The sequence below is a fragment of the Phaenicophaeus curvirostris genome, chromosome 1 (assembly GCF_032191515.1).
Source record: "Phaenicophaeus curvirostris isolate KB17595 chromosome 1, BPBGC_Pcur_1.0, whole genome shotgun sequence".
NCBI classification, from domain to species: Eukaryota; Metazoa; Chordata; class Aves; order Cuculiformes; family Cuculidae; genus Phaenicophaeus; species Phaenicophaeus curvirostris.
In genome coordinates, this window is record NC_091392.1 from 97,568,486 (window position 1) to 97,589,825 (window position 21,340).

At 36.6% G+C, this 21,340-nt stretch overlaps 1 protein-coding gene across 5 annotated transcripts in view; it reads left to right on the top strand.

Moving 5' to 3' along the window:
• The window catches only part of EPHA6 (EPH receptor A6), a 482,143-nt gene that overhangs the window by 104,445 nt on the left and 356,358 nt on the right, over positions 1-21,340 (top strand). For all 5 annotated transcript variants that reach the window (XM_069869229.1, XM_069869245.1, XM_069869237.1 and 2 more), the window contains exon 3: positions 12,852-13,515. In XM_069869229.1, coding sequence (XP_069725330.1) covers positions 12,852-13,515 — 664 coding nt within the window. The remainder of the gene's footprint in view (positions 1-12,851; positions 13,516-21,340) is intronic.

Genomic DNA, 21,340 nt, shown 5'->3' on the forward strand with positions numbered 1-21,340 from the left:
CAACCTTCCAGTTCATTCTGTGCCTGTCTTCTGTTTTGGTTAATCATTTGCTGGTTTTGTATTTACAATGCTAAGATCAAGTTTTTGAGCTGTGGCCAGAACAATAAACAATATAGTGGCTCATCAGAGCATAAAAAGATGAGTACTGAAACTGGGTCACTCTCTCATCTCACATCAAATTCACACGCTGTCCCAAATCTTATAGTTCTCATCTGCAGCTACTATAAAAGGTGAACTTTAGAGTAACTGGCTTACCTGAACTGGCTGACTAACCAGCTAATTAACCTTTCTGAAAAGTATTCTGTTTATTTTCAGATACCAATATTTAATACTGGAACTAAAATGAAAGTGTAGATTGTTATTAAGTGCCATTATTTACTTGATTATACATAAGCTATTACTTTCCTGTTGTTGGTGGCAAAGAGTAATGAAATTTCTGTAAAGTTGGATAGAAACAAGGCAGGAAGTATATTAAACTACCCCAGCTTACTGCACACTAATTATTGTGTCAGTTCTCGTTAGAAAACGGATGCACACACAGAGAAGTACACATATTTATTTAACATAACTTCTTCAAGAAAGGCCTCTGCAAATTTGAGAAGCGATTGCAATTGTATATTTTACGTAAATCAATTGACAAAAATATTTTTCCTTTTGAATATCGTCTATCTCATGTTTCAGCAGAAGAGGAGAATAGAAGAATTGGAGAAGACTCATACTGTGTTTTGGGGGCAGTGGTGGGTGGGAAAGGACTTGAATTCTGCACGCTGTTCTAAGGAAATACTTATTTTAGCAGGCATGTAATTTTAATTAAAATTATTATGACATTATGATTAGCAGATGATATAGCTCTATTTTTCCTACATACACTTCATATGCAAGTCTCTTGCATGTGATAAAGACAGAAATCTTGAGATAGGTGTTCTCATGAGAACACCTAAGAGTGTATTGAATATGGAGTATGGAAGAAAATTGTGCACTTTCAGTGGCTATATATAACAAATGCAATCCAACAAAAATAATATAACTATTTTCATGTGAAGTTAATAGAAACAGTCTGTTTCTATTAATCATATGTGATCATTGTCTATCTAACTCATCTACATGGTTGCCATTGATTGAAGGGGAGAAAAACGTGATAAAGGAATGACAGATTGATCTCTGGTGTCTGCGGTTTCTTGGTTCTTTTCTGCCTTCTTTTGGTTGTGTCTTCATGCTGGGGCAGTCTTAGCTCATTGCTCCTTTACTTTACATGAGGAGACTTGGATCCTCTGGCTTCTTCCTTTCTTGGAGGCTCCTTTTTTTTCTCTCCAGAATAATGAGTGTTTGAAAGGAGATGATGTGTTCCCAGGTCTCATCCCAAATACAGAAAGGTCAAAGAGTCAGGAAGTGTTGAAGTTTATGAGATCATGTCTATAACAGGGGAGAAATGTTGCTCTTTATTTCTTTTGTATTCTGTCACTAGGAGAGAACTGCAGAACTCAGCTTTCCAATTTGACCATAAGCTAATAAGTAAATCTTTGGTACATCTTTAAACTAAGTTATCTACAGTAGGGTCCAAATATGATTCTAGATTTTAGTTAGGTGAAAAAAATTTATTATACTTAAGATAACTAAGTCAGTTGCTACCCTTGCAATTGCAATGTCTGCAAAATATAAGGATAATTCTGAAAAGTGATGTCAGTGTTTAGCCTGGCCAATCTCAGTAGCTAACACCAAGCAGTTGGGCTCCCAATTCCCTTCTTCCCCATCACCACCCCTGAGGAAAAGGGAAAGGGAAATGAGAGAAAAAAACACCTTGCAGGTTGGAACATGGAACTACAGTTTCAATGAAATATAGTGATAATAAGAAAATGATAAAATATATACAAATGTTTGAAATCGTTCCCCCTCCCCACCCTTTGATCACTGTATGTCACCACAAGCGCTGCAGAACAGACATAAGGGAAAGAGTCTGAGGTTAGGTGAGAACTGGACACAGGAAATGGATTCAGAAACACACAGATCTGGGATCAGGAACAATCAGACAGACTAGGTCTTGACTGGATGTTGGCCATTGAAGAAGAGAGATCTTCTTGTCATCTCCCAGTTTTATAGCAAGTATGGTGTATATGGGATGGAATACTCTGTTGGTGAATCTGGGGCCACCTGTTCTGTCTACCCCTCTCTTACAGCACTGCCAGCTCAAGGATGGCCTTGGTTACTAATAGGAATATTTATAAGCAATGGCCTTTATGCAAGCCAGTGCCCCTTGTTATCGCTTCTAGAGAGAACTCTGTCCGAAAAACATGCAGTTAACTTTCAGAAAATGAAGTTATTTAGATGAGATTTTAGCTAAAGTCAGAAAACTAGTTCTAGTTTAACTCAAACAATATACATGGAAAAAAATTATGCTAAAAGGATCAGTGTGAGTTCAAGTATCTCCTAGAGTTAAAGCCAAATGAAAATATGTCAATTTTAAATGTTTTTACCTTAAACTGTGTGCTTTTAAAATGAAAATTGTCTTAAGGTTGTTATGTCAAATATGGAGTTGCTCATGAACTCAAGCAGTCAGAAATTCACTGAATTGCATAAGTATTATAGTAGTTTCTAGGAGGTTTTTACGAGTTTGCTGTTGCTACATGTTTTTTCTTCCTATCTTCTCTTTGACTTGCAATTTTCAGCCTTCTAAATTTGTTTGCGAATACTATGCCAAGTAGACACATGCCACAATCATACGATTTGCACTGACAAAAAGGTCTTGAAACACCTGCTGGGATGAGTTACAAGGTGGTCACATGTTGCTGACTTTATTTGTCAACACTAACACTGGTCTGCTAGAAATAATTAAACCCAAATTCTAGTTTTATTTTATTATATAACATAACCGAAAGAAATACTATACTGAAGGCTGGGACATTTATTGTTACTTCAACCAGAAAAGGATCACTTCTACAGGACCATAAATTTCTGAAGTTGCTTCAGAGTCTCTGCCACGAAAGAGTAACAGTACAGAAAAGATGTCTTCATCAGGCATCACATTCAGTGGAGGTAAATCATCTGGTATGGTGGGACATTCCTACCTTTTATTTTTAGTTCTATGTTCAACCCATTCCTACAAAGGGGTAAAGATGAAGACATAACCATTCTTTATTCCTTTCTGAGAAACGATTTTCTAGAAATTGCAGCTGGTGTGATCAGGACACGCTCCTAACAGAGTGTCTACATGGTGAGTGATGCTTCATGTTACAAACAAGGTCATTTTAGAAAGACAAAGTTTGTTCAGTGTATCTTAAGGGGAATTATATGTTCTTCCAAGAAAACAATGAACTAAAAATAGAGCAAGTAAAAAGATTAATGTTATGAAGTTACTCATTAAAGTAATATTTTCCAGCTATTTTCTAATTCAGGTGAACCTAAAGAGATTACAAACATGCATAAGATAGCCTAGCTACTCTGCCATGTATGCAGACATGAGCAAAGTGCTCAATATTGTACCTATGTGATTCGAAGTTGTACACACAATATGAAAAATAGAGAGGATCCTCTTCTCACGGAGTTTATGAGTAAAACTGTATGACGTTATTCTGTCCACCAAAAGAAACTGAAATATAGTAAAACGAAATTTTTTCTTCCACTCTTACTAGCTTTGCCAGAAATTGATTTAGAAAGTATTTTTATTTTCATCTAATAGAAAATATGGGTGATGGAAGGGGAGGAGGCTGGAAGAGCACATGACATTTATTATCACATTTCATACCTTTTCTTATTCAGATGCATCTGAAGAATACAGCACAATGTAGAAAACAAGTGTCTGAAAGGTTGCTCTAATGGTACTTTGAATGAGTGTTTTCCATACCTGCTTATATATACTGTAGGATAATTACGATTTTAATGCTTTCTCCCTTTGTGTGCTCAGAAATGGGATGAAAGGAAGGAGCACTGGGGGAGGGTAACAAGTTGGTTTTGTCCACTACATTTTAATGAGTATGATTGAGCTAGGGCTCCCCCAGGAGACAGTACTTCTTTACAGGTTCTCAGTAAATAAGAAATCACATGGAAGCATGAACAAACTGATTTGATGGAAAACATTGGCAATTGTTTTCTTTTCCTTTCTCTTCCCCCTTTGTTTTCCTTTGTTCCTGCTTTGGAGTTCACAGACTGCATTCATAAGATTGATATGGATACCTTTTTTTTTAATTACTTTTAATAATACTGCAGACTTCTGATTTTTGTTTATTTATTTCTCTACATATTTTGGACACTTTGTTAGAGATGTTTCCAACCTGCAATGGAAGTTATTCTGCAGAATTTTTATGCACTGCTATGATTCACCCTAGAAAATGAGTAAAGTTCAAATGCATGTAGCTAGAATATACAAATAAACATAGGAACTTACAGGCAAATAAACTAAGCTGATACTTCGATTATTCAGCTTGCTCCACTGCTAATAACTGTTTTTTCTGTTTGCCCCTCAGATTTTATTTCCAGAAATTTTGGGGTCAGTTATGGGATGCCATTGCTTTTTGCTTTCACTTGAGTATAACAACATGATCCCTTGCAAGCCAATAAATATCAGTTTTACCTTTAGTAATTCCTATAGCTCTAATCTTGGTTTCCCCATTTTGATCTGCTCAGAAGTGTTAAATATCTTGGAAATTAAATGAGGTCATGAATCATGTTATTGATACATAGCAATAACCCTTGTTAGGATGATGGTGAAAGGCATAGAGTGATCACTGAAAGACAGAAGTCTTCGATTGTTCATCAGTGGTTTGGTAGCAGGTATTTCAGCCAAGTGTGTACTGCAGGACCGAGCTCGATTTCGCCTGGTAGCAGAACAGTTTGAGAGGAATGAAGGACATTTTTGAAGGAGCCCATTAGTAATGCTTTTAAAGGAACATTGTTTTGCTGCTGTAAAGTTTTGAAGTGGCATCGCTTCAGTTCATGTGGGCATGTGTAGTGTCAGATAAAAGCATCCACACTGATACAACAAGCTCCTCACTGCTATAACCTGCAGCACGTGCTGGTGAAAATCAGTGATCTGTCAGTTAACCTTCCTCTCATTATCTTTAGTTTTGCTTCTTTAGTTTTATGTCTTAGTTTGAAGTAAAGTGTTAGTGTTTGGAAAGCACTCCAAAGATTAAAAGCCTTATATAACTGCTTTGTATAATTATTATTTTAATTGTTTACATTTGGTATAGTTTCAATTAAAAACACTAGTACTAATTCAGTAACAACGAGAAATAGCAGGATCTTTTTTTTCCCCTTCTTCCTTCTTCTTTGTAAACACTACAGTCTTTAGGAAAGAATCAGGGAGAGATAGAAGAAGGAATGGATGGGTATTCCTGTGGGTTTTACTTTATCCATGTTAACTTCATTGACTACTTGCTAATGGCAGTAATTTAAGTATGCCAGTGCCCACATAAAAATAGACCCTGAGATCCACTGCTTTTCAGTGGGAAAACCTGGAGCTTGGAGAGAGGTATTTATAAAGCTTCTGCCACCACTGGTACTGAAATGCTTTTTCTCTGAGCAACTAGTCAGAAAATGAAAATGAAATGAGTCATAGCCCTTTTTCTGAGGGCATATACCCAGCACTGCTGTTTTGGTGAGATTCTGTGGTATTCACTTAAAGCTCTGCTTCTTGGAAGAATAAAGGTAAAAAGAGGATTTTCCCACTGCTGAAAAGGGAGTATCAAATATCAAAATTGGAGATTGAAAGCCTGGAAAGCAAGTCGAAGGGAGCCAATATTTGGAACTTTATGCCCTTAAGTCAGATTTGTGACTTGATGCAGTGCACAGTTTTTGAAAAGGTTAACTGGTAAAAGCAGTCAGCATTGCATTCACAGCACTGCGTGCATTAAATCATAAAGCACACTAGGGCAGCTCTCAGACTGAGGGCTGAGCATATCTTCTACCAAGTGTCTCTCCCTGTCCTGATGTTATTCTCAGCAAGCCAAATCAATTTGCAGGGCTGAGGTGTATGGGAAGTAGGGGTACAGCAGGAGGGGAGTCTGCAGACCAGCTCTGGTTACAACAGGCTTGTTGAGTCAGTGCAGCACTGACATGGCTGCACAGAGCTGCTCACAAACAGCTGAGTAAGATTAATAGGCAACCTTGGAATTTGTAGAAATTTCTGAAGTAGAAATATAGAGATTGCTGATGTGTTTTCTGTGAAAGTCCCTCCAGTCTTTCTGTGTTTCTAAGTATCTCTGGACAAAGATTTACTGTAACATTATCTTTGCTGTTTTGGAGATCCAGCAAGTTCCCCTAGGCTACATAACTGATGCAGCAAGCTACTGTGCAGCATTACCAAAGTACCCAACACAGTGGTTTCACCGAGAGGTATTATAACATTACTGCTCCAGTTAATCTGATCATACTAGGTGCTGGGAGGAGCAGAGCTGGGATTTCTCTGGGTTCCCATATTCAGGAAATAAAGCAACACAGCAGCAAACAAGTCTTCTGCTGTTAAACAGTTAATATTTCTTGAAGCCTGACTGAACTATGCCTACAGTCTGATTTCTTTATTTAATGACAGCTTCAGCATTATTCAGTGTTTTGCCTTAGCAGAGGGACTATGCAGGTGCTAGTAGTTTCTCTGATAATTGGAGCACACAACTCTTAGGATTAGCTATATCCAGCTCTGTTGTAGTAGCAGATACCTATAAACCACTAGTTTATATATTTATTTTTTACTGTTAATTATTCTCTAAAGCAGAGGTTCAGTAAGTGATGATGCACAGGCAGATTTTGAAGGGCACGCAGCAAGGTTGAGTGCTAAGAGCTATGATATCTTGAAAGGGTGTAGACTTTCTGCTCTAACTTTGCATTTAATTCTGAATACAGTGGAAGTGTTACATTACATAAGGATAAGATGCCCCTGGGAAGCGATCAGCAGCCCTTTTTACCACTGAATTGTAGCATCTCTCACCACCTGCTGAGGTTTTACTAGCATGTCTCATTTAAAGAGAAAATTACAGTCTGGCATGGTATCCTTGCAGATCTTTGATATAAGTCATTGAGCCTTTTATAGTCCATAACGCATTCAGGGAAACAATGTTTTTGTTTTAGAGTACTGAGGAGAATGGCATTTTATGTTAGTTGTTGGTTCAATTATTTATCAGTTTATTATAAACAGCCTTCATGTGTGATGCATGATGAATGTGAATTCTTTTAATTTTTCTTTCAATTTTTTCAGTGTATCCCTTTTCTGTATATACTTTGCCTTTTCATAATCTAGAATGGAAGAAAAGGTATATTATTATTTCTGGACTGTTTCATGCTTTCTCTGTCATATGCAGCCAGCAGAAACATGCTTTATGTGCTTTATGATACTGCTGCCTAGAGTCTGGTCAGTCAAATGTATTCACTGCCTCAGTAGTTTAAGCCTACACCAGATTATATGTTTTGAAATGTAAACACGTTTCTTGTCATCTTGATCTTTTCTAGTATATGCATAAAGGTCTACATTCAGGAATGGCGAATCCCTTTTCATCTGTAATAGCCACAATGTGTTCTGGCCACAGAGCAGGGCTGTCCTCTTTTGCCTTCTTATCGCAGCGTCCTACACTGACTAATACCCAAGTGAGAGTCACTTGTTTCATATATCTGAAGTTGGTCTTATTTGGATTCCAGGGCTCAGCCCCCTAATCTTACCCTCTTGCCTGAAGAAAATATTCATTTGTACCAGAACGATTTCCAGAGCAAAGTTGGATCATCTGGAGCAGCTCATTCTCATGGTTGTTCAGTTTTCAGTACTTCATGTAAATAACAGAAAAGGAATTTGATGGTTTGGATGTTCAATTTTGAGTGCATTAACAGCTTTCTGAATCATCCTGGCCACTTAACCCAAAGAGCAGCTGCTCCACAGCCCAAGGCCTATCAACGCTTACATTTGGAGAACATAGAATAGTCTAACACTTTCTTCCTGTATACACTTGTTTATATTTCCCTAGTTATTCTTTATTTATTTTTTTTCATTTTGATTTTATTCTTCCCTTTTAACTGCATTTAGTGTAGAGATTTTACCAAGGGGCTTGCCATCAACTGTCATAATCTTGTCATAATCATAAGCTTATATGCTGCTACCTACGCACGTTTTCTTCTTAAACATATGTTGCAATTGTGACTGTAGTTCTACAGAACTAAATCTTGTGCATGCTATATATTTACATGCATTCCCTAAGCAACTTTAAATCAGCTTGATTTAAATGTTAGACTAAGTAGTTTAATTGCTGTTTTATTTTGCTAGTTATGCCAACTTGTACTTAGTAGGAAATACATTAATAATTATGAAGCTTTGTCTGCCCTCCTCACCCCCGCCCCCCGGCCCCATTTTCCTGTATTGCCTTTTAAATAAGCACATTTCATAAGCTTGGTATTATCACTTGTCTTATTGGGCTTTGGAAGTCTGAGCATCTGTTTTCACATATAGAGTTGTAGATTGTGGAAAAAAAAAGGTGGAGGCAAAGAAAAATGAGTTGGAGGGAATGGGGAAAATAGTAACTCAATGCCTTTAATTTACAGTAATCTTTTTACTATTCTTTAATCTTGCTGGTTTCAGTGTCATGTTTTAGATGCCAATTGTATTTTAAAATATTCGTTTTCAAAGCATATTAATTTAAAAGTGTAGGGGTTTTGCTGCAATTCTATTATGTAGTGTAGCTGAGTTTTGTTGGAAGTCACTACAGCAGCTAGATGTTTAAATCTCCATTTGCAGATGGCAGCCAGCAGCTCTGCATGCCAAGTGCAGGTCCTTCTCTATTGTTTCCTAGTTCAGACCTTTCTGATCTCATTTCTATGGAGATCATCTCACTGAAGATAGTATAAGGGAATTTAAAAAACTTCTAAAACTCTCTTTGCCATTCAGCTTGTTTCCATGGAAATGCGATCAAAAGGACTGTCAGTAGAGAACAGCTGAAAAAGAGAATTCACTTGCAGATTTCATTAGATGACTCCCAGCTGAGAACTGCAAATATTGATGACCAAAATGAGTAATAAACCATTTATAAAAATGACAAAATAGACAAACCAATTAAAATATTAGAAAAAATGCTATCTGCTTTCTTTTTATTCTCGTTGGATGTCATAAATAGGGAAATGCTTACTTAACTATTCTTGGTTACATGAGTTGCATGGACAAACACATAACTTTCTCCAGACTGTGTATTTTAGGATAGCTGCAGTTCTGCACAATGAAAACAGTCCATCCCTTTTACTATTAGGGACCTGACCAGTTCCAAGTGGACATCTGTGGGGCAATGAGGGATACACATAAGAAAATTGCATCACTACAGGTTCACTGAATTTTCAGATGCCAGCCTACTTTTTTGTGCAAGAAATAATTGACAGCTGCATTTCCAAAATTACCTAGCTCTCTGAAACTGATAGAGTGAGCCAGATGTCTGTAGCCTGAACCTTACATGTTCTGTTCCTTGATTTAGAAAGGCCACCTTTCTTCTTTTGCCAGATAGGTAGTAAGAATTACTACTGTTGAGGACTTGCCTTAGCCGATGTGTTTTCTGAGTGGGTAGTCAAATGCAGAATGGCTGAAATCAGAAGGTTCCAGTACCCAATCTCCTGTTGCATATTCTTTTCAGGCACATCCTTTTTCTTCAGTTCTCTGCATGGAAAGCTGGTACTTATCCCCGTGTGTTTTTCTCACGATATAAGATTTGGTTGGAATATTTTACCCAGGGGTCCTGTTGTATACTTATTATCCAAATGTGCTGCATGTGAAGTCTGCCACAACCTTTCCTTATTTACGAGTGAGCTAAGGTACACTAGTTACTGTAAGTGCAGAACCCTTCATGTTTAGAGAATTACCCTTTGAGTAAAAGGGTAAGAAGAAAGTAGAAGAAACTTTCTTGTTTAGGATAGAAACGCAGCAAAATTTATAAGGACAGATGGTCTTTTCTGTTCCTTAAACAGCTGAGGGAGGGCATGGGCCTAAGTAACAAGTATCTCTTCCTGTTCTTTAAATGAAGTAAAATGTCAGTAAAAAGAATCTTGAGGTGTGCAAGATGCTGCAACTATCATCCTAGATTACCAGACTGCTGCTGGGATTGGTGGCTGAATAGCTCTTATCTGATATTAAGAACCCACTGTTAATTCATCAATCAGTGTGATGACTTGTGGGAAAAGTGTCTTTCACTACATGTGAAAGTTATCTTGTGAGTTAACAACTCATTATGTAATAGACATTTTCAACTGTTTGATATAACTACCCCTAGTATTTGGAAAAGCTTCTTACCGTGTAGTTTGACATACAAATGAAATATTATCATGAATTCTTTAAATGCAAATACTACTGCTGATAAAAAGTGAGGATCTGCTTGACCTTGCTTCTAATGCAAATGGTGCAGTGGATATTGCCAGCATGGGAAATCAGAGGCTCAAATGACCTGATGGAAAAGAGCCTGCAGGGCAGGTTTTCACATGGGAAAAGATGCACTATTCCTTGCTCTGGTGCACTGCCAGGTCTGCTTTCCGCTACCCACAGACAGCACTTATAACTGGAACTCAAAGAGAAGCCATAGGGTTGACCTGGGAACATGAAACTTAATGGTGCTCCTTCAGAAGGCTGGGAGGTCACAACAGCATGGGGTAATATTCTCTCAGTCCCTTCTGTTCTGCACACCCGTTCTAAATCCAATATTGTGTAAGGCTGGTATTGAGCAAATTGTGCCAGTCATAAATTTAATACCATTTTTCTTTAGGCAGCACAATGTGGCCTTAATAAGGTTTCACTTAGGAGGCTGACTGTGGCTTAAGGATAAGATTCAGAATTTGTTGAAATAACTGGTGCCTTCGGGGGAGTTATGACTGTTTCCATCAGGCTGAAACTGGTCCACTGTGTTTACTTTTCTGTAGCATAGTACCATGAAGACATTTTCTGATCAGACAATAATGTGTTTAAAAATAACTAAATTTGAAATGCAATCTCTCTGTTTATAATGTTCATACAGCCTTTGGTGATACGACCTACTGAATTGCATAAATGGCTCTTGCTGATTTTGCAGATATGTAGTGTTTGGCTTAAAATAAGAATAACAAAGTGGAAAACAATGAAAACAAATTCCAGTATTATATAAAACTACTAAAAGATTTAGATTAGGTAATTTGCTCTTTATAGTGTTCTTTATAGTGTTCTCTGTACAGCTGTTAAGTATTAGTGAAGTTCTAAAATGAAACAGAAAGATTGTAAAGTAGCTTGTAGAGATATGAAAACAGCTGAGATTTTATCTGACTGAAATATCACTGTTTTTTAGCCTAATCTCATATTTTGTACTCAAATGTGACAAGTAATCTTAAAATCTTCTCTCTACCAATCTTCGAAGTCCATGTTCTTCTATTTTAATGACATTTACTCCTTTATGCCACATATGAAAATAAAATGTAACTTCTTATCCATGCTACTGTTCATTACAATATTAAAATAGTATTTTGAAGTCTTTCTAAATTGTGGTTTTGACTTTTCTTCATAAGTCCTGGAACTCCAATTGTAAGTATTAGCTTTACACTGCTGCTGCCTTCATGAACGTTATCAGAGGTTTTCCTCATTTGAAAGGAATGTAACAAAAAAAAAATTAGAAGTAACGTAGTGCATTGGGATGCCAAGAGGCTTGATTTGAAGGAAGTCTGAACTGTCAGCTTGTCTAAACCAGACAGTTTCTGCCAATTTTTGTGCATGTCAGGTTTAGGTTTTTGAGAGCTACCACATTCTTATGCAAACATCACCAGTGAGATGCTTCTGTTTGTTTGTCTTTAAGGTTTAATCACAAAATAGTTTTCAACAACTAAAATGCTTATAAATGCTTTTTATTTACTAAATTAGGAGCTATAATATGAAATACACCCCAAAGAAAAGTAGTGTGCATTTGATAAATGGCTTGGCTTTTTGTTGTCTGCACTGAATTTAACTATTCCTTAATATTTCCTGGCTGTTCTTATCAGAAGAAAAATGCAACACTTATGTGAAGTGAAAAGTAGATGGTATTTCATCCAGGAAGAATATGTCCTTGTCAGAGACTATCATAGATAGAGTTCTGTCAGACGTCTCAGTAAATTACGTTGACATTTTGAGATGGTGGAATTCACCTCATTTGCACTCAATATCTGGGGCTAGTAATTAAAACTGCATGCCAAGGCTCTCACAGCTGTATTTATAAACATACCTTATAAAGTATGTGTCAGCACAGTGGCTAGGTTGAAATGTTAGATGTTAACCTTCTTAGAAAACACTTTATATATATGCTGCTTAGACTGCTGCTTCTGTTAAACATTTTTTTCAAATGCCTTTTAAATATTTTTCTTGCCCAATGTATGAATTCTTATTAGTTGGGAGTTCTCAGCAGGCTCTCTGGGAGCACAAAGGAAAGGCACAGGCATGAAGTGCGCAAGGTCTGCTTTGAATGAGCGAAAGCACTGTCCATGTTTGATCAGCCCATCTTGTTTTATTCCTTTAAACCAGTTACTGAAGTGCTGAGTCTCTACTTTTCTACAGAAGTAATAGATTTATATTATTAACTACACAGTTAGCAGCTAACTTCAGGGCTTTAATTTCTAAGTTCAAGTTGACATATTGATTCAAAGTGAATACGTAAATAAATTTTTATGAAAAGAATCTCACAGTAAGAGACTCTTCTACTGAGCTGCATTGGCTTTTAAATTTTTAGATAGATAGAAATTTATCATAGAATTCCTTAAATAAATCTTCATGTACCATTCTATAGTTGGTATCTGCTTTTAACTACTGAAGCCATAGATGCATATACATTGAGCATGCATCTGTGTGTATACGTGGGCACTGTATATATGCATAACGTATTTTTCTTAGTTCTCAAACGATTCTTTTTTCTTTTCAGTGGGATTCTATAACTGAAATGGATGAACACAATCGTCCTATTCATACTTACCAGGTATGTAATGTGATGGAACCAAACCAAAACAACTGGCTTCGAACAAACTGGATCTCCCGTGATGCTGCACAGAAAATTTATGTGGAAATGAAGTTTACCCTGAGGGACTGCAACAGTATTCCATGGGTACTGGGAACTTGCAAGGAAACTTTCAATCTCTACTACATGGAGTCAGATGAGTCTCATGGAGTAAAATTCAAGCCAAACCAGTATACTAAAATTGATACTATTGCAGCTGATGAGAGCTTTACCCAGATGGATTTGGGTGACCGCATTCTAAAACTCAACACAGAAGTTCGTGAGGTTGGGCCAATAAACAAGAAAGGATTTTATCTTGCTTTTCAGGACATTGGAGCATGCATTGCTTTGGTCTCTGTCCGTGTTTATTACAAAAAGTGCCCTTTCACAGTCCGTAATTTGGCTGTGTTTCCTGATACTATTCCAAGGGTTGATTCTTCATCTTTGGTGGAAGTGCGGGGCTCCTGTGTGAAAAGCGCTGAGGAACGTGATACTCCAAAATTGTATTGTGGAGCAGATGGGGATTGGCTTGTTCCTCTTGGACGATGCATTTGCAGTGTAGGATATGAAGAAGTGGATGGCTCCTGCCATGGTAAGAAAACATTGTTTGATTTTATTTTTTTTTATATTAAAAAAAAAGCTCTTATGATGTTATACACACAGCCAATAGCTTGTGGTATGCTGGAAATATTGCATTGCATCTTCAGAGAATTCCTCTTGTCCAGAAATAAACAAGATTATTTGCAGTCATGTTACTGATTTCTGAGAAAACATTCAGTTACCAAAGATGGCCTTCGTTTTCTCTAACTGTAGGTGCCTACAATATACGTGTGTATAGATCAGCTTGGCACCTTGACCTCTTTCTGTGGTTACTGGAGATAAGTGCATGATTTGGAGTATGGTTCCTCTACCATGTTTTAGATTTGTATCATGGAATGACATGAGCAGGCACTATGAAAACATAGCTTTTCTTCCTCCATATGCCTGAAATGGGAATCTAGGGAATTAACTCAGACACAGATTTTTCTCATAAGCAATGAAGACAGAGGAGATGGATTCACATGAAGAGATATCATTATCCAGGCTTCTGTAAAACAAAGGGTTTCAAATGCCTCCATGAATAACATGCATGTTAATGTAGTAGAAAATCAGGAAGTTTTTATTTCAGTTAAAGGTGTCTGAGGCCCTGTTTAGAGTTAATGCAAAAGGTTAAAATCAAATGTGCTTCAAATGGTTTCGTGGCAATGTGTAAATGATGCTATGTATCTAGTACTGTTTTTTCAGAAACTAATCTACAAATGTAGTAAGACAGATTGCTTGTGCAGCAGATGTTCATACATCAGTTAGGTGTTGAATGTTGCTTGCCACCTTCTTGTATGTTAAGAATTGCCTGTCTGAGGATAGCTGTGCTTTGTAATTTCTCTCCCAAGAATTTTTCAGGTATGTATAAAACAACATAACACTGTGTTTTGTCACTGGGACAGTGAATTAAGTATGTTTCGAATCAGTGTTTCAGCTTGGAGATGACCGCAAAGGGAAATGTATTTTCTTGCCTTATCAGCCCCTCACTTTCATTGGTAGGAAAAAGTGTGAGAGCAAAAAAGCTTGTTTTCTGCACAATCCAAGTGTTGTTGCGGTTCATTAAACCTCTCTCTGCTACTCTTGAAAGGGTGGTTATGTTTTTTCAAACTTTGTGATAACTGGATTTCATGCTTAAGTAGGAAAAAAGAGGTGACTTAAACTTTTGTGCTTTTTAGAACATGAATACATTGCTAAAACTTTTTAATGCTGTGGTATACTTGAGTAAAGCCCAGAACACTTTTTCAACCCCAGCGACTACTGTCCATGGGTAATGTGCATGTTGAGATTAATTTTCCACCTGCCGGGACTGCTGGATAGGCAACACTTATTTAAATGTAAGAGGTTTGCATCTTTTCCTACTGAACAGTTCTTAGTAGTTAGTTGTTCTATTAACTTCAGAAAGAGTTAGTAAAGGATGCATGTACTTTGTACTCTCTCTTCTACTGTATTTAGTAGTTTCACAGTAACTTGAGAGTAAGATACTTTTCTTGTAGTAGTGATTGAAAAGAAAGCCTCAGTAGCCACTGAGACACCAGTCTGCTTTGCTTTGTAGCAAAAGGTAAGAGAACAAATCTATATCCATAAATTACACAAGTGACATTGCTGTTGCCCAAATATTTTGCTCGAGAGCTCCTCAGACTTGATAGCATTAGGCAGGCTGCACAGCAATCTTGGATAATATAGAACATTAAAAGCGAACTATGGACTGTAATCATAAAAGGAAATTCACTTTGTGGTCTGATCTTGCTGGCATTATCACAGTATACTCATTCCAAAGGTAAAGTTTTGACATTGTCATTACTGGAAACAAGTATAACTTTCTACATAAGGTCAAAAGGTATCTGTCGTAATGGGGTGAGAATTTTCTTCAAGACATTAATGCTCAATGAAATTCTGTCCATTATGTAAGTCATACTTTACAACTGCATATGAGCAATATAACCACCAACCAATGCCCATAAAAAAATGGGGAAGCTTTGCTGCTATGCATTGACTCCACTTATTTATTCAATTGGCACTCTAGTCTGCTGCTGGACAGGTACCTTATAAAAGAAATGGGATACCCAAAGCCATGAGTGTTTGCATATTCTTACCTATTTGGCCCAAGTGTAAAAAAAAGGTACTATTTTAGAAAATTATAATCTAATAGAGCTTCCATACATGCTTTGAAATAATTTTCATAGGTACTTGATGTCATCCATTTCGTCATCTTCAGCGTATTTTGATATGACTGCTTTTTCTAACAGTTTTTCTAAGTGTATTTGCCTTGTATTCCTTGATCACTGTCAGACCTAAAGCAAACCCAAATGCAAGAGATACTTTCAGAATTAAAAAGCAACAATTTCATTTCGCTGGTGCCCACTCTTCAGTTCTTGTGCTTAAACTATGAGTTAGAAGGGTTACTGTCAGGGTGGTCATGTTTCCCTTTGTGCCAAAGCTGCTGGTGGAGATGCATGCTCCGGTGACTCAGAATACAATTTCAGAGTGTGATATTTTTGAGCATTGTGAGCTGAACTGAGATCACTATCTATGTTGATAGCAATCTTTCAGACAGCCATAATGTCCTATTTTGAGACTGTTTCTTGGCTGAGACACCAGTCAGACATTTAGAGCTTAAAAAATTTGCCACTTGTCAATACGTCATGAACTAATTCTTTCATACCCGTTAAATTGTGAAATAACTGCACATGACTAAATTTCAAAATAACTTTCAAAATAAGAAATTTGTATTTTGAAATCTGTTCTGGCAAGCTATTGGGGTAATGGGCAACACTTGTGATTTCTTGACTATGTCTTCCTACTCAGTGGTGTCAAACTCTAAATTATATAGCAGCACATGGCTAAGTGGGGAATAATAAACTCTTCATGGCTGATATGGCTTGTCTGTTACAGAATTTAACAGGTGTAGTTGTGTTTTGATATTTGTGGAGATATACACTTTTTATTCAGGAATTACTAAATGGCGTAAGGAATGATATTCTAACTTAGGAATTGCTCATACTTTATAGAAAGCAAGACAAATGGGAATAAAAAAGTCTTCAATCAGTTTTTACACTGCAGTTAAAATCGTAGGGAAGCAAGTAAATTAGATTTTGGCTGTTGAAAATGACCTAACTAGCAACATTTCCGTTATTTCAATATATGTTTGCTTGGTATGTATCTCTTCTTATACAGGGAACATTATCAGTGTTCCCTATCTATTGTATTTGCTTATAAAAGCATGATTTCAGAGTGAAAGTGTCTGAGAAAGTATCATAACCAGATTTAAATATCCATACTTACTAAATGTATACCCCCATGCATGTAGAAGATTTCACAGATACATTAATAGAGATATTTAGATACATAATTTTTCCTTAATTTGAGGACAGTCTCCTGAAGTCAGAAGAAGAAAAAGGCAGATTGACTGCAAGAGTTTCATAGTTATCTGTGTCATATACGTTTCTTAATGGCATAATGTGAAAAAATACCCTCTTCTCTGAATTGATTGTGTAAACAATCTGTTGCCCTTTGCCTTGAATCTACTTTCAAGATTTTTTCCTCAAAGTCCTGAAGTAGTAGTATTCACATATTCTTTTTCTTTAGTCATTAATAAATTAATTAGTACCAGTAATTTGACAATGCTAATTATAAATAGCATGAATAAAGAGCTTGCTTTGCTGAATCATTGGTATCAGCCCCATTCAAAAGTCATAGCATAAAAGAATGAGATGTTGCATAGGATTCTAATAAATATCAATTGTAAGAACCAAGTTCAATGTTATATCTTCTCTGAATTTCAGTCCAATGCAAGAGCTCTGCTAAGTTTAAGAAATGTATATAGGTCATGTCAGGGCTTTGAGTGTGTTCTTGGCTTTGGGGTTTTTTTTGTTTGGTTTTTTTTGCTTTTTTTACACAGAAAGAAACAATCATGATAATGGACACTATATAAACTTAAAAAGAACTGAACCACTGTTAATTGGCATGATATAGACATAATTGGGTGAGGTGACTGTTAGCTGAAGTCTGATTCATAAATGATTTACCAGCAAATTATCTGAATTACTCCAGGTCAGGCAATTAATTGAAGAGAAAAATTCTATTATATATAGCAAACACTAATTATTATAGTTGTTTCAGAATTTATTTTAAAGCCTTAGCCAATTAAACACAATGCAGAAATGTATTTTATTTTAAGTGTCAAAAGTTGATCGTTCTTGAGGAATATTCTCAGAAACACCACACTCCCCAAAAGGCGTTGTGTGGTATGCTTGAAGAAATTTTTAAAATGTAAAAAGCAGGCATTGACTGTTTTATTGACTGTTGCCTGTTTTATTTTAATTAAAACAACTACAATTAGAAGCAGGAAAATAAAGTCCAAATTCCTTGAACTTAACTGAACAACACTTCCTAGGGAAACCACTGACTGAATGCATTGAACATTTGTTTAACTGAATGCTTCTTTCTGTTTCATTACTCAAATATGTGGTAATTTTTTCGTGTTAGAATTTTTACCTTAGCAGCCTATATTCAGCCACTTAATCTGATGCAATTTGCAAATACTTTCATTTTGCAGATATGAACTAACCCCATCCTCATATACATAGCTGTAGCATGTCTTTGTTACCAGGAAACCAAGAAGTTAATGATGCAGTCACACGTTAGTTGCATGTATGATAGCGTGAGAATGGGAAAAGGAAAAAAAAGTGTATGTTGCAATGACAAGCTGATAGCTGGAGATACCATATTGTGTAAAGTTCTTTTTGTTTTTTTTTCTCCCAGGTGTTATTTTACTCATGAGATCTATTCTTTGCCAACCCACAGGCACTGAAGGAAGGTCTGTAAAGAAAGCATAGAAAGATTTGGACTACAAAAAGGGGGCTAAATAAGATTAAATTTTAGTTTGGATTACTCAAATTATCTTTTTACAGTGCAATCTTTCTATCACCAAGAGTCCCTCCTACAGCAGAGCTTGGACAGTTCTTTTGTGTTGGAGTAGATTCCTATGACAAAGGGTACAGTTCCCTGCCAACTCTATTGGATAGCCAGAGATGAGAATTTATCAATGTGGCTCCTAGACTGTAGAGGATTGGTTAAGAAGGAAAGGGCATCAGGGCACTGGCTCTTTAAGGTTTGATATTTTGGCAGCACCTCAATCTCAGAATAACCTTGACATTTAGAGGAAGTTGGCTTGTAGCAAGGCAAGGTGGGTAATGTAGTAAGTAGTACAGCTGAACGCAAGGCGGAACAAGAACAGAGCATGCTTGGCAATCACTACCAATAGGCACGTAGCACGTAGTAACTGCTGAACAATCAGTGTGTGAGTAGTGGACACAGACCAATAAGCACTTTACGCGTAGACTGTAACGCGGTGTATAAAAGTTGGTGGCGGGTTCGTAATAAACTGAGCAAGATCTAAACTCATAGTGGGTGTGGTCTTGACTACGGCTGTTCTCCTCGCAACACTAGACTACTGCAGGTGTTTTTCTTAGAGACAGAACTTGCTTCAACACCCTTAAGTAACTTTTTTCTTTCAAAATATAAGGCATATAAGTAGGAAGAATGATAATACAAACTTACAATTTTAAATAAAAAATTCATTCTCATCGAAGTCTCATTTCCCTCTGAAATTGAAGCCTTTGAATTTCCTCCTTTTGACAATTTCTTGCTTTCCACTGAAACCTCATAGTGAGCCTACCTCCAAGATAGCTGTTGCAGTGCACATGTGCAGCAAGGCTGCACAGAAACCCAGTGTCAGTTTGTGAAGGAGCAGAAGGGGTGGTAGGAGAGAGCATGCATAGAGGTTACACCAGAGTTGACATGAAGAAGGTTAGAAAGTGTGGTCAGGCATGGTGATAATAATTGTCAGTATCGGCTCCATGGTTATTCTTCATTATCCTTTGTTTCTTCTGCACCATTACACAGTGTGTTTTGTTTAGCAGGCATCCCTTGACAACATCCCAGGGACCAGGGAGGATGGGAAGGCTACACAATGTTTTTGAACGCTCATTGCGTATTTTAATTTGAATTCTAAAAATGGATAAAATGGCATTGAGATTTGACATTTCCAAATGCAATTTTTTGATTGAACCACTAGATAGAGGTGTTTTGTGCAATCCAAGAACATGTATGAAAAATTAGAATTTGTGGATAATCACAAGTCTGTAGCTAACAGTATAAAAAAGCAATTGATAATGACTTGTGCAAAGCTTCTGCATATAAATAATCACAGATAACTACTACATACTGCGAAACTGGACTTGGTCTGAACTCAGGAACTGTGTACATTAGAAAAAGAGTATATATTTACAGTAGATTAAAATTTAAGTGTTTATCTATTGAGAGTGGGACATTGCCAACACTACTGGTAGCACTTTTATGTTCAAACGTACTGGTTTTAATTCTTAAATGCCGTGTCACATGCCAAGCTATTTCATGCTGTATCTCTTTCATCTGCATTGTACTTATTGCACTTGCATGTAAAGAACCCTTTTGTGCTTAAGGCTTGCAATTAGCGTGAATTAAAGAGTATTGTTGCTTAGCTGAAGTAGCAGGAAAAGGATGTGTGGTAGAAAGTGTGAAATGAATGTGTTATTATTTATTATCGGAAAGATGAAGCTTTACATTTCTTCAGATTGGTCCAACCCACTGAGTACCATGTTCAATCACTTTACCTTTCTCTCAATGTTTTTAGATTAGTTTTATGGCATTTATATTTATTTTAAATTATGTTTGTGCTGTTTCTTATACACTGAGTACCAGGCTAGCTCCAGGAAAGCTTTCAGAGATATGCGTAACTTATGCTTGGATTTGATTCTTTTTAATCATAGCATTATGATGTCTTTTTAGTGTCTTAAAACTGAGATTTCTTAACTTTGTAGCTGAAAGGAATGTGGTTTGGTTTGGGTTTTTTTCTGCAGCAAAATGTTAGGAATCAAATAATTACCTAAGGGCACCTGTTTTTTAATGACTGCCTTAGTTACCAGCCAGAAAAGTCTCAATGACATATAAAGTAGTGTGGTAGCTCAAAGCCAACCATTTTTATTTAATCTGCAAACATCTGCAGATTTGTTAAGCTATGTAAGTTGTAGCAAAACAAGTTGGAGAAAACAGCTTCCAAGGGGTGCCATTTCAGAAGTGTGGATTTATAAAAAAAACTAAAAGCTCTTTTCATTTGATTTTATGTAGCAAGGAAGCTACATTTATACCAAATGAACACAAGTTGTTTTCACATTTTCTTGTCACATCCTGGTGATTTCTCTCGCATTATTTGAGCAAATAAGGAACCTTAAAATTGCCACCATAGCTTCATTTCCAGTATACTTAATTGTAAAACTTCAAATTAAAGCTTTGATTTTTCTAACTGAATCCAAATAATGTATGCATATATAGAAAACCTATTTTTTGCAAACTGAATTAATCCTAGGATATTACTATTTTTCACTTTGATCCTGAAATGTGCATTGATATACAGTACTTGGTGTGAAACCTACTTTGACAGTGGAATAAGGAAACAAGCTTAGGTTAAACAGCAAATTTCAAACTAAAAAAAAACATTGCTATTTTCTGTTGGTACACATAGATGTAAGATTTCAAAAGCAAAAGCACACTGATTGCTCAGACATGTCTTGCTTCAGGTTTTCTGTTAGTGTATACTGTTGGATATTGATCCTACCAGCTATCCTTGATAAACTGTAGGCAAAAATTGTCAAAGGGACTGCTGTGATTGATTTTATTGTTGTTGTGTTTGACTCAGTAAAATAGCTGCACAATTTGACATTAGCAACAGCCCACAGTAAATTGCAATTATTTGTTTTTTCTCTTCTGAATGAATTACACTCCAGTGATGATCACAT